The sequence below is a fragment of the Rhinoraja longicauda genome, chromosome 3, assembly GCF_053455715.1.
Source record: "Rhinoraja longicauda isolate Sanriku21f chromosome 3, sRhiLon1.1, whole genome shotgun sequence".
Classification (NCBI taxonomy): domain Eukaryota; kingdom Metazoa; phylum Chordata; class Chondrichthyes; order Rajiformes; family Arhynchobatidae; genus Rhinoraja; species Rhinoraja longicauda.
In genome coordinates, this window is record NC_135955.1 from 69847149 (window position 1) to 69861962 (window position 14814).

Below are 14814 nucleotides of genomic sequence, written 5' to 3' on the forward strand. Positions count from 1 at the left end.
TGTGTTGAAAAGACAGTCTGTTTCAAGTAAATAGACAATGGAAAGCCAGTGGTTGCAAGGTCAAATGTAAGAACAGTTCTTTCCCGAGAGAACAGAGTACCTCTGGAACACACAAGGTGTATGCCAATACTTTCATAAGTTCATAAGTGATAGGAGCAGAATTAGGCCATTCAGCCCATTAAGTCTACGCCGTCATTCAATCATGGCTGATCCATCTTTCCCTCCTAACCCCATTCTCCTACCTTCTCTCCATTACCCGACACCCATACTAATCAAGAATCTATCTATGCCTTAAAAATATCCATTGACTTGGCCTACTGTGCCTCTGTGTTAATGAATTCCACAGATTCACCACCCTCTGACTAAAGAAATTCCTCTTCATCTCCTTCCTAAAGGAACATCTGACGCTTTGACCTCTGGTCCTAACTCTCCCACCAGTGGAAATATCCTCTCCACATCCACTCTATCCAGGCCTTTCATTCCTGTGAGATCTGAACCTGTCGTTGACTTCAAAGACATTGTACAGAAGGCGAGTTCTGCATAGAATTAAGAATAAAGTTTCACTTGGATAAGCTTCAGTTATCTGGAATTTCCTAAATTGATCCAGGTTTTCAAAACACATCCAGCAAATTAGTGGTGTGTACATATTGTGAAGCATAAGGTATCGCAGTGACGTGGGACAGGTTTGTTAAGCCAGAGTTTTTCTTGTTGTCATTGTATGTTCACAATTAGCAAATGAAAAATTAGCTTGATAATGAATATTTGTCAGTGGATGGTATTTCAGCAATGTTTTTGAAAAAGACTTCAGCCTTTATTGTTCGTCAGATAACAAATAATCAATGCAATCTATAAAGTATTTGCATTTCTGTGACTCTCAATTTTAAATTGTTTTTCCATTGTTCCTGAGCGAGGAATCTTTCTTGAGGGATGCCTTCTATTATATAAAATGATCTTTAATTATCTTTACGAATCATATAAATCATATACCTCACAAACAAACCTTTTCAAATACGATATAACAAAAAGTAAGCAATTAAAACATTGACATTTTTTTTTAAAGATACGTGCAATGCACAATGTGTAATGTCGTGGGAGGAGTGGTGTAATTGCCACATTTGAAAAATTAGACCCAGCCAGACAGGTCCATTCCAGGAAAAGGAAAATGGCACAACTGAAAAAAGTAATTATTCCCATGTCTTTACTACATTAAATTGAAATAAACTATTCAATTGATAAAAACCATTTCACCATATTTGCAACCAAATTACAATTGTGTTCAAGAAAAGTTGCCAATGATTGCAAGAAACCAAGCTATGAAAGCACAGTTACAATAATGACATTCGATTATTTGGTCGTAAAGCTACAGCTTTGCGCTATATAATTATCAAAAAAACATGCTGCAAGATGGGGTTTTTTCCAGTTAATATTAGTCCTTTACCTTATTCTTTATTGTCTCTGAAAGGTCACCCTGATTGGTTTGACTGAATGCCTTCTGCTGTGGTCTGTGTTTTACTGAACATGTCCATTGTTCTCCTGAAAATCCATCAACTAACTGTTGATTCTGTGGAGCTCTTTTTCTAGCAAACAAAAATTCACATTGATTTTATTGAAAATCTATTTGATAAAGATAAAATGGTGGTTTTGCATTTTCACCTTTCAACACACATGTTTAAACGTATAAAACTGCTAAAATGGCAAATTCCACCACAGATCACATAGCTAACATTTCACATAATCACTGCAAACATTTCAAAGGAAAATTATGGTCAGAAATTGTTTTTTTCAGTTCAGTTAGATAACATAGAAACAGAAAAATAGGTGCAGGAGTAGGCAATTCGGCCCTTCGAGTCAGCACCGGCATTCATTTTGATCATGGCTGGTCATCTAAAATCAGTACCCTGTTCCTGCTTCTTCCCCATATCCCTTGATTCAGTTAGTCCTTAGAACTAAATCTAATTCTCTCTTGAAAACATCCAGTGAATTGGCCTCCATTGCCTTCTGTGGCAGAGAATTCCACAGATTCGCAACTCTCTGGGTGAAATAGTTTTTCCTCATCTCAGTCCTAAATGGCCTGGCCCTTATTCTTAAACTGCGACCCCTGGTTTGCCCAACATCGGAAACATTTTTCCTGCACCTAGCCTGTCCAATACTTTAAGAATTTTATATGCACCATAAGATTCCCTCTCATCCTGAATTCCAGTGAATACAAGCCCAGTCGACCCATTCTTTCATTATATGTCAGTCCCGCCATCCCGGGAATTAACCTGGTGAACCTATGCTGCACTCCCTCAATAGCAATAATGTACTTCCTCAAATTAGGAGACCAAAATTGCACACAATACTCCAGGTGCAGTCTCACCAGGGCCCTGTACAAATGCACTAGGACTTCCTTGCTCCTAAACTCAAATCCTCTCGCAATGAATGCCACCATACCATTCACTGTATGCTGTACCTGCATGCTTACTTTGTGACTGATGTACAAACCTACCCAGATCTCGTTGCACCTCTCCTTTTCCTAATCTGGCACCATTCAGATAATAATCTACCTTCCTGTTCTTGCCACCAAAGTGGATCACCTCACATTTATCCACATTATATTGCATCTGCCATGCATCTGCCCACTCACCCAAAATATTCAAGTTACCCTGCAGCCTCATAGCATCCTCATCGCAGCTCACACTGCCACCCAGTTTTGTGCCACCCGCACCTTGGAGATGTTACATTTAATTCCCTTGTTTAAATCGTTAATATGTCTTGTAAATAACTGGGGTCCCTTGAACAGAGCCTTGCAGCACCCCACTAGTCACTGCCTACCATTCTGAAAAGGACTCATTAATTCCTACTCTTTGCTTCCTGTCTGCCAACCAGTTCTCTATCCATGTCAATACCCTACCCCCAATACCATGTGCTCTAATTTTGCACACTAATCTCGTGTAGGACCTTGTCAAAGGCTTTTTGAAAGTCCAGATACACATCCACTGGCTCTCCCTTATCCATTCTACTTGTTACATCCTCAAAAAATTCCAGAAGATTAGTCAAACATGATTTCCCCATCATAAATCCATGCCGACTTTGACCGATCTGGTCATTGCTTTCCAAATGCACTGCTATTACATCTTTAATAATAGATAGATATTATTGTCCTTTTCTGATGCAGGTTAAAGATATCATGCCATTATTGAAAGTGCAGAAAGTTCCACAGTCTTGGCAATCATTCTCTCGAGAACAAAAATATTTGAGTGTGCTGTGCCATTTGAGATTCAAGCCACATCAAATATCTGTGCATTCCTTCCTTCTTTACCTACAGAGCAGATATTGCTCTTTCATTTCCTCTTTAGAATTCAGAAAGTCTTTTTTTGCAATTATTGAATAAAGAAATTCCATAAATACAGTACCACCATACTACTTAAACTGTACATAACTCAGCACAATTCAATCCAAGCTCTAATAAAGAACAAGCTGCTGATTTACACACAGCAGGCTCCACAGCGAGATACAATTGAGATTATTTGTGTCAATGATGCCAATGAGGAATATGTTTGGGTCAGAACATCAGGAAAAGCTAGAAAATGCTTGGCGGAAAAAAAAGGGAACTGCAGATGTTGATTTACAATATAAATAATGTGCTGGAGCAACTCAATGGGTCAGGCGGCATCTCTGGAGAACATGGATAGATGAGGTTTTGAAATACTATCGCACTTGGTGTCTTTTTTTTTTACAAATCAGGGAAAAGCCCCGATAAATGCTCTGACATTTACCCAGAATTTTATATCCAATACCAGTTTATGGAAAGAGGGTTACCTTTTAGGGACTAATACCTTCATGGAGTGAAGAACGTGGGTAAAGTTCTCAAATAAATGCCTTGCAGTTTAAAAGTGGGTAATGCCAACGTTTTAAATAAGGAGGTTGAAAAGGAAATATTAAACCAGATCAACATAATGAAAAAGTATTAAATAACATGCTTTAAATGCTAAAATAAATTGATCTAATCTGCCAGTCATGAATCATATCCCATTATTCCTTGCCTATCTACAAACCTCAACATTCATACCACTGGATTGTAATCAGCCCAAGTGAAATACGAGGTGCCCATATTTCACTTGGGCAGCTTACAACCCAGCGATATGAACATTGATTTCTCCAATTTAAAGTAAGCATGCAGGCACAGCAGGCAGTGAAGAAAGCTAATGGAATGTTGGCCTTCATAACAAGAGGAGTTGAGTACAGGAGCAAAAAGGTCCTTCTGCAGTTGTGCAGGGCCCTAGTGAAACCACACCTGGAGTATTGTGTGCAGTTTTGGTCTCCAAATTTGAGCTGTAGTTCAGGAACAAACAAACAAACAAATGAGAGTTTTAGTATATAGATAATAAATTATTTCTACCCATTTTCACATGCATAAATGTAATATATTTGAAAGGAAGTTCTGGTATATTAATGTTGCCAAAGAATTATGCAGTATATTTTTCCAAACTACTTCAACATTTGGTAACCTCGCCCATTATTGTTTGTTTGTTCCTGAACTACAGCCAAAATGGTACACAATAGCGTGACAATTTTAGGCCCACCTTACTCACCGTCGCCCCTTTGGTGATAATGGAAGTTTCATTGAAATCGGTGTTATATTTTTAAAGTTATTTACATTTTAAAGTTTAAATCTATCTCCTAGGGAGGGAGGATAAGAGGGGGTTGAGGGGGATGGAGTGGGGGAGGGGATGGGGAGGAGGAGAGGGTGGGGGAGGGAGAGGGTGGGGGAGGGAGGGGGTGGGGGAGGGAGGGGGTGGGGGAGGGAGTGGGTGGGGGAGGGAGTGGGTGGGGGAGGGAGTGGGTGGGGGAGGGAGTGGGTGGGGGAGGGAGTGGGTGGGGGAGGGAGTGGGTGGGGGAGGGAGGGGGGGAGGGAGGGAGAGGGTGCTGCACCAATACAGGAGAGTTTTGGGCCCAACGGCTATCTCTTAGGGAGGGAGGGTGGTGGGGGGGAGGATAAGGGGGGTTGAGGGGGAGGGAAGTGGGGGGAGGGGGAGGGAAGTGGGGGGAGGGGAAGGGAAGTGGGGGAGGGGGGTGGTGGGAGGGGGAAGGGAGGGGGGGGGGAGAGGGGGAGGGGCTGCACCAGTGCAGAAGAGGTTTGGGCCCAACGGGTCCACTTGGTCTAGTTCTTACTATTGAGGGAGTGCAGAATAGGTTCACGATGTTAATTCCCGGAATGGCGGGACTGACGTATGTTGAAAGACTGGAAGGACTGGGCTTGTATACTCTGGAATTTAGAAGGATAAGAGGGGATCTTATTGAAACATAAGATTATTAAGGGATTGGACACGCTAGAGGCAGGAAACATGTTCCCAATGTTGGGGGAGTCCCGAACCAGGGGCCACAGTTTAAGAATAAGGGGTAGGCCATTTAGAATGGAGAGGAGGAAAAACTTTTTCACTCAAGAGTTGTGAAGCTGTGGCATTCTCTGCCTCAGAAGGCAGTGGAGGCCAATTCCCTGATGCTTTCAAGAGAGAGTTAGATAGAGCTCTTAATGATGGTAGAGTCAAGGGATATGGGGAGAAGGCAGGAACGGAGTACTGATTGTGGATGATCAGCCATCATTACAGTGAATGGCGGTGCTGGCTCGAAAGGCCGAATGGCCTACTCCTGCACCTATTGTCTATGTCCATTTTAAGTAACTCGTGCATTTCCCCCGTCCCCCACCCTAGTCGTCCTATTGGTTCCACTATTTGTATCCTTGTATCCCTGTCGTTAGCACTTCTTCCCCAGCCAACAATGGGCCATTATGGACTCCACCCATCCTGAGGTCACCTATTTATTGTTGGCCCTGTTTTGTTCTGTCCATCAGTCTGAAGAAGGGATCCAACCCGAAACATGACATATTCCTTTTCAGTCATAGTGTGATACAGGTTGGAAACAGGCCCTTCGGCCCAACTTGCCCACACCAGCCAACATGTCCCAGCTAAACTAGTCCCACCTACCCGCGTTTGGTCTATACCCCTCCAAACCTGTCCTGTCCATGTACCTGTCCAACTTTCCTAAATGTTGAGATAGTCCCTGCCTCAACTACCTCCCCCAGTATCTTGTTCCATACATCCACCATCCTTTGTGTGAAAAAGATTCCCCTCAGATTCCTATTAAATCTTTTCCCCTTCACCATAAACCTATGTCCTCTGGTCCTTGATTCGCCTGCTCTGGGACTCTGGGTAAGAGACTCTGTGCACGAGACTCTGTGCACCTACCCGATCTTTTCCTCTCGTGATTTTATACACAATCCAGAGATGTTGCCTGACCCACTGTGTTACTCCAGCAGTTTGACGAGGTGAACCTGGAATTGACTCAGTGACTGAAAACAAAGATCGACAGGTCTTTTGTGACTGGAAGGCTACAAGGGTTCAATATTATTACACTTACCTTGCATTTATCCTTTCCAATAAAGTTTTAGATGGTGTTGTGTTATTAGATATAAGTCCATCGCTATCTGAAGATTCTGCATAGTTTTTGGATATACAATCTCTTAATGGCCTACGGAGACAACATGTTTACTTCAAAAATGATTTACAGAACATTAGACGTTATGGCCAAAAGTTAAACAGATGATAGGCAAAATCAACGAGGGGTTTGTTAAAGCTGAAAATCAACACGATATGTTTATAACTGAACTGTCGTCAATCCATTCCCTCCACAGATGCTGCCTGACCTGCTCAGTTCCTCCAGCACTTTGTTTTTCTCGTCAATGCCTAATCCTATTCCAAAAAGTGCTAATATAGCCAAGTAACAGGGAGACAAAAGCCATTTTCTGACCATCTGCCATAAACTACTCCCTCACAAGCCAATGCCCACATTAGATTTAATTCCCCAAAATCAACCATTAGTTAATGAGTCCCATGTATGCCAACTGAAATAATGAATGTCAGGGAACTTCATGCTTTAGAATGAGAAAACTAAATTCAATATAAAAATAACTAATCTTGAAATAATTTTCAGTTGAAACTTTTAGCAATTCTATCATCTGTATAATTCAGATTGAAAAAAATAGGCTTTCATTCCTGTCATCCACTCAACATCTAATAACAAAATATTTCTCACTACCAATAGCAAGTAACAGCATCACACCTCAATTAATACCCTCAATTGTAAATCCATCTTCAACCTGGGGTCAAGGAAAGAGCATTCACGTCGCGACCTTCAGCTCTTGCTGAACAATTTCTAATTTTGTGATGTGGACTCGATAAGAAGATCTTCAACCTGCAATAGAAATCAGCTTTTGAAAGGATAAAAAGGGCACCACATTTGCAACCTTACCTTATAAATGGAATAGCCATGAAAAACTTATTGGGTGCTAAACCCAGTTTTGACTTGGGTGTCATGTCATTCCTATGGGATGGCAACTTCTCGATGGAAAACCATTCAATATTCTAAAATAAAATGAATTAAAAACTCTGCTTGTAAGGCGCTTTTTACCCACAGAATGTCATCTTATTGCTACACAAGGGTTAGTTAGGTTGAAACGAAAGAAGAGGAAAAGAGAAACAGGGATAGGAATCACAGGGATAGTTTTTATGTTTGGAGAAGTTAACAAGATTAACAAAGGGTGGTGAAGAAGATGAAATTAGTATAGCTAGATCTCAGAAGCAGTCATGAAAGAGGCAGTCGCTTAACAAGAATCAATGAGGAATTCTAAAATTACGAGCAGAGAAGACATGCAAGGAAGTTAGATCGAAGTGTGGAAGATGGAGTAAAGGTGTGGAGTAATAAGAAAGCAGATAAGAGTTTTAAAATTGACACATTAGGAAAGCAGGAAACTGGATAGGAAAGGATTTGCCGTTTGGTCTAGGGCTTTTGAATGAAAATTGAAATATGGAAATAATGAAAAAAGACAAAGATAAAAGGTAGTGATTTTGGTAAATGAGTAAAGGTGGCAAGAAAGCAAGGCATGGAATACAATTCCAAGAATTTGCATAATTCACTCAAGATTATATTGTATTATATAATTGTTGAAGATTATATTATATCTTCATGATACAGGCCATCCCAGATTATGAACACCCAATTTATAGATATCCCTGTACATGATTGAGCTCCCATAAATTCAAAAGTCCGATGTACATACATCCATTTGTTCCTATGAATGGCAAACTAGTTTCTTCTCTCACTCCACCTTTAGTAATTGTTCTTTTCTTGTTTAGTAATTGTTCTTTCTTGTGTGCTTTTGATGTCATTCATTACAATATGGTGGAGCTGTGGTTACCATAGAGTGAGTATTTTTCATTTTCCAACTCATGGATATCATTGACTTATGTATGTCTGTAAAAACCATTTGCAACCCCAGGATGGCCTGTGTATGCACTTTATGCAAGCACAATGCAATTACACAAGAGCATCTGGTTACAAATGATGTGAACAGCAAAAGATATGCAGATATTTATGGTGAAATAATAAATACAATTCAATGAAAAGTTTACTGCTTTGCAAGATTACCAGCCAAATTTAAAATACAAATGAGTAAATGTTCAAGTTGCAAATACCCGGATTTCTTTTCTCGTTTTAGGGTTAAATTTTGTATCCTTTGGAACGCCTGGTATTATGTATAATCGAGCTAGTTGATCATTAATTCTTTGTTCAATGTAGTCATCTTTACAAATGCGATCTCTAATGTCGAATCCTGTTTCTTCTAGAACCTAAAATGAACACACAACACTGAATGCCAAACATGAAATTAAATGCATTAACATAATTATATGCCTTACAACATGCTGTTTGAAGAAGATTGAAGTTAAATTTATCAAACAATGTGATTTCAATTCCCCCTCTCAAACATACTTGAAAAAAAGTTCAAGCTATCGAAAACAAGTTGGATGATAAAGTTGGATTCACCTAACCTAGCATACATAAACAGTAGAGCAGAGGAATAGGCCCTTTGCCCCAAAATGTCTGAGCGAACACAATGCCAAGTTAAACTAGTCTCCTCTGCCTGCACATGATCCATATTCCTGCATATCCATGTACCTATCTAAAAGCCTCTTAAACATTATAGTATCTGCTGCCGCCACCACCAGTCTTGCAGCACGATGCAGGCATCAAGCACTCTCTCCCAAAAGATTGCCTTGTATATTTCCTTTGAATATTTCCCCAGAAAGCAAAATGACCTGAAAGCTATACTCTCTGGTCTTTGACATTTCCATCCTGAGAAAAAGACTCCAACTCTCTACCCATCTAAGCCGCTCATAATTTTATATTCTTCTGTTGGGTTTTCCTTCAACCTCCAAAGCCCCAATGAAAATAATCCAAGTTCGTCCAACCTCCTCTTATAGCTAATACCCTAATCCAAGCAGCATTCTGATAAAACTCTTCTGTACACTCCCCAAACTCACCACATTCTTCCTGTAATGAGACAACCAAAACTGCACATAATACTTTAAATGCAGCCTAACCAAAGTTTTATAAAGCTTCTAAGTGACTTCCTCTCTCTTATGCCAAAACTGTTGAAGGCAAGCATACCCTATGCCCTTTTTACCACTATCTACTTGTGCTGCCATTTTCAGGAAAAGTCAAGAGTGTTTTGTTGTCATATGTATCGAAAATGGAACAACAAAATTCTTAGTTGCAGCTTAAGGGCTTGGACCTCAAGAATTCTCTGTAGACAGCATCCACCACCCGAAGCTCATCAACACCCATTGCCCAAAGAAAAGCTTTGAGAAGCTGATTATGGTGTACATTAATTCTTGCCTCCCAGACAGCTTTGATCCACTGCAATTCGACTACCATCACAACACATCCACAGTCGATGTCATCTGTCATCACTGGAACATCTGGATGAGGACATCTACGTCAGACTCCTGCTTACTCACTATAGCTCCACTTTCAACACCATAATCCCAACCAATCTCATCGTCCAAGACGACATCACCCCCTCTTGCAATTGGAACCTCAATTTTCTGACCCATAGATCACAATCAGCAAAAATAGCCAACTAAACATCCTCTACAATAATTCTTTGTTATATGGTGTCAAGGCAATGTCCACTCTCATTTTCAGCAAGACAAAGTAGCTAGTCATTGACTTCAGGAAGTGAGCCCCAATCAACGTCAATGGTGTTGAAGTGGAGATGGTTAAGAGCTTTAACTTCTAGGGTGTAAATCTGACTAATGATTTGGAAACTAAAGAAATTTGACGTCTCCAAACAACAATTACCAATTTCTATAGATGCACTGTGTAAAGCATTTAATCAGGATGCAACACAACTTGCTATGGCAACTGTCCTGCCCAAGAATGCAAGAAATTGCCACGTTGTGGATGCAAATTTTTACGATATTGGAACCAGTTCTGGGAGAGGTGGGACCAGTACAAACAGGACGGTCTGCACCCGAGCTGGAATGGAACCAATGTCCTAGGGGGAGTGTTTGCTAGTGCTGTCGGGGAGGATTTAAACTAATGTGGCAGGGGGATGGGAGCAGGAGCAGAGAGACAGAGGGGTGTAAAATGAGGGTAGAAGCAACAGGTAGCAAGGTGAAAAGTAAAAGTGGTAGGCAGACAAATCCAGGGCAAAAATCAAAACGGGACACTTTTCAACATAATTGTATAAGGGGTAAGAGAGTTGTAAAAACAAGCCTGAAGGCGTTGTGTCTCAATGCAAGGAGTATACGTAATAAGGTGGATGAATTAAATGTGGAGATAGTTATTAATGATTATGATATAGTTGGGATTACGGAGACATGGCTCCAGGGTGACCAAGGCTGGGAGCTCAACATCCAGGGATATTCTATATTCAGGCGGGATAGACAGAAAGGAAAAGGAGGTGGGGTAGCGTTACTGGTTAGAGAGGAGATTAAAGCAGTGGAAAGGAAGGACATTAGCTTGGAGGAAGTGGAATCGATATGGGTAGAGCTACGAAACACTAAGGGTCAGAAAACGCTAGTGGGAGTTGTGTATAGGCCACCTAACAGCAGTAGTGAGGTTGGGGATGGCATCAAGCAGGAAATTAGAAATGCATGCACTAAAGGTGCAGCAGTTATAATGGGTGACTTCAATCTACATATAGATTGGGTGAACCAAACTGGCAGGGGTGCTGAGGAAGAGGATTTCTTGGAATGTTTGAGAGATGGTTTTCTAAACCAACATGTCGAGGAACCAACGAGAGAACAGGCCATTCTAGACTGGGTATTGAGTAATGAGGGTTAGTTAGCAGTCTTGTTGTGCGAGGCCCCTTGGGCAAGAGTGATCATAATATGGTAAAGTTCTTCATTAGGATGGAGAGTGACAAAGTCAATACAGAAACAAGTGTTCTGAACTTAAAGAAAGGTAACTTTGAGGGTATGAGGCGTGAATTGTCCAAGATAGACTGGCGATTGATGCTGAAAGGGTTGACGGTGGACATGCAATGGAAGACATTTAAAGTTCGCATGGATGAACTACAACAAGTGTTCATCCCAGTTTGGCAAAAGAACAAACCAGGAAAGGTAGTGCATCCGTGGCTAACAACGGAAATCAAGGATAGTATTAAAACAAAAGATGAAGCATACAGATTAGCCAGAAAAAGTAGCATACCAGAGGACTGGGAGAAATTCAGAGTCCAGCAGAGGAGGACAAAGGGCTTAATTAGGAAAGGGAAAATAGACTATGAGGGAAAACTGGCAAGGAACATAAAAACAGACTGCAAAGGCTTTTATAGATATGTCAAGAGAAAAAGATTAGTTAAGGCAAATGTAGGTCCCTTGCAGTCGGAAACAGGTGAATTGATCATAGGGAACAAGGAGATGGCAGACCAATTGAACAAATACTTTGGTTCTGTCTTCACTAAGGAAGACATAAACCGTCTGCCGGAAATAGCGGGGGACCGGTGGTCTAATGAGATGGAGGAACTGAGGGAAATCCAGGTTAGTCGGGAAGTGGTGTTAGGTAAATTAAATGGATTAAAGGCAGATAAATCCCCAGGGCCAGATAGGCTGCATCCCAGAGTGCTTAAGGAAGTAGCCTCAGAAATAGTGGATGCATTAGTGATAATTTCTCAAAACTCTTTAGATTCTGGAGTAGTTCCTGAGGACTGGAGGGTAGCTAATGTAACCCCACTTTTTAAAAAGGGAGGGAGAGAGAAAACGGGGAATTATAGACCAGTTAGCCAAACATCGGTAGTGGGGAAAATGCTAGAGTCAGTTATTAAAGATGTGATAGCATCACATTTGGAAAGTGGTGAAATCATCGGACAAAGTCAGCATGGATTTACCAAAGGCAAATCATGTCTGACGAATCTTATAGAATTTTTCGAGGATGTAACTAGTGGAGTGGATAAGGGAGAACCAGTCGATGTGTTATATCTGGACTTTCAGAAGGCCTTCGACAAGGTCCCACATAGGAGATTGGTGTACAAACTTAAAGCACACGGTATTGAGGGTTCAGTTTTGAGGTGGATAGAAAATTGGTTGGCGGACAGGAAGCAAAGAGTAGGAATAAACGGGTCCTTTTCGGAATGGCAGGCAGTGACTAGTGGGGTACCGCAAGGCTCAGTGCTGGGACCCCAGTTATTTACAGTGTATATTAATGATTTGGACGAGGGAATTGAATGCAACATCTCTAAGTTTGCGGATGACACGAAGCTGGGTGGCAGTGTTAGCTGCGAGGAGGATGCTAGGAGGCTGCAGAGTGACTTGGATAGATTAGGCGAGTGGGCAAATGCATGGGCAGATGCAATATAATGTGGATAAATGTGAGGTTATCCACTTTGGCGGCAAGAACAGGAAAGCAGAGTATTACCTGAATGGTGACCGATTGGGAGAAGGGGAGATGCAACGTGACCTGGGTGTCATGGTGCACCAGTCATTGAAAGCAAGCATGCAGGTGCAGCAGGCAGTGAAGAAAGCGAATGGTATGTTGGCATTCATAGCAAGAGGATTTGAGTTTAGGAGCAGGGAGGTTCTGCTGCAGTTGTACAGGGCCTTGGTGAGACCGCACCTGGAGTATTGTGTGCAGTTTTGGTCTCCTAACCTGAGGAAAGACGTTCTTGCCTTAGAGGGAGTACAGAGAAGGTTCACCAGATTGATCCCTGGGATGGCGGGACTTTCATATTCAAGATTCAAGATAGCTTTATTTGTCATCCAATATCGGACGAAATTCAGTCACCCACAGTCCAACAATAAAAGCATTAAATAGGCATTAAAATTACACAACCCCAAAAACACACAAAAAAAGAAACATCCATCAAAGAAACATCCATCACAGTGAGTCTCCTCCAGTCCTCTCCTCACTGTGATGGAAGGCCACAATGTCTTTCCCTTCTCCTGCCGTCTTCTCCCGTGGTCAGGTTGTTGTGGTTGCAGGCCACGCCGGACGGTCCGCAACGGGCCGAGCCTAAGGTGAGTCGCAGCCGCTCCCGCAGCCTCCGAAGACGGCCGGCTCCGCTGATGGTAAGTCCGATCCGGGGCGGGCAAACACGCTGCCGCTGTTGCTGCACGTCGGGGCGGTCGTGGCTCCCGACATTGAAGCCCCCGCCCAGCAGAGAAAAATCCCGCAGCATATTTTAGGCCGCGCCAGAAGGTGAAATGTCCGCGACCCAAGCCCCGCGATCCGGGGCGGGCGAACACGCTGCCGCTGCCGGAGCTCCTGATGTCGGCATCCACGTGGCCCGAGCCTAAGGCGAGTCGCAGCCGCTCCCGCAGCCTCCGAGGACGGCCGGCTCCGGTGATGGTAAGTCCGATCCTCGGGCTCTGCGAACCAGAGCCCTGGAGGCCGCCAGCTCCAGGAGTTGGGCCGATGGTAGGCCGCAGCAGGAACGGAGACAACACCCAGAAAACAAAGGTCGGGTCTCCGTTCGGAAGGGACACATATTTACAATTTTACAGTTCCCCCCCTCCCCCCCACACCCACACATAGTACACAAACACAAAAACACCACATCACAACTACAATTAAGACAAAAAAACAACAAAAACACAAAGACAAATGGACCGCAGGTAAGCCACAGCTGCTAGGGCAGCGCCGCCATTTTGATCCCAGACTGGATAGACTGGGGTTGTACTCGCTGGAATTTAGAAGACTGAGGGGGGATCTTATAGAAACATATAAAATTCTTAAGGGGTTGGAGAGGCTAGATGCGGGAAGATTGTTCCCGATGTTGGGGGAGTCCAGAACCAGGGGTCACAGCTTAAGGATAAGGGGGAAGTCTTTTAGGACCGAGATGAGAAAACATTTCTTCACACAGAGAGTGGTGAGTCTGTGGAATTCTCTGCCACAGAAGGTAGTTGAGGCCAGTTCATTGGCTATATTTAAGAGGGAGTTAGATGTGGCCCTTTTTGCTAAAGGGATCAGGGGGTATGGTGGAGAGAAGGCAGGTACAGGCTACTGAGCTGGATGATCAGCCATGATCATATTGAATGGCGGTGCAGGCTCGAAGGGCCGAATGGCCTACTCCTGCACCTATTTTCTATGTTTCTATGTTTCTAGACCATCACTCAAACCGGCCTCCCCTCCATCATCTCCATTTACACTTTGTGATTGCTCAGAAAATCAGCCAGCATAACCAAGAATGACCTATCCCAGTCATTCCCTCTTCTCACCTCTCCTGGACGTAACTAATGAATGGGCCCCTCATACGCTAAGGGCATACTCCCAATCTCCCAGTCTATCTCATTGCAGCCCTTGCACTTTCTTTTATCTGCACTTTCTCTGGAGCTATAATGCTGTAGCACTACAATCTGCACTATGATTATTTTTCTCGTTACACTAATCATTGCACTTTGGTGTGGCTTGATTGTACTCATGAATGACAACTGCCTGAACAGCGTGCAAAATAAAGATTTTCACTGTATCTCAGTGCATATGAAAATAATAAACCAA

General features: G+C 42.5%; 1 protein-coding gene across 5 annotated transcripts in view; it reads right to left on the reverse strand.

The window, feature by feature from the left end:
• dcp2 (decapping mRNA 2) overlaps positions 1 to 14814 on the reverse strand; it is a 53392-nt gene that overhangs the window by 13609 nt on the left and 24969 nt on the right. For all 5 annotated transcript variants that reach the window (XM_078396338.1, XM_078396340.1, XM_078396339.1 and 2 more), the window contains 4 exons: positions 8514 to 8666; positions 7291 to 7403; positions 6400 to 6510; positions 1439 to 1577 (listed from right to left, as the gene is read on the reverse strand). In XM_078396338.1, the coding sequence (XP_078252464.1) occupies positions 1439 to 1577; positions 6400 to 6510; positions 7291 to 7403; positions 8514 to 8666 (516 nt within the window). The remainder of the gene's footprint in view (positions 1 to 1438; positions 1578 to 6399; positions 6511 to 7290; positions 7404 to 8513; positions 8667 to 14814) is intronic.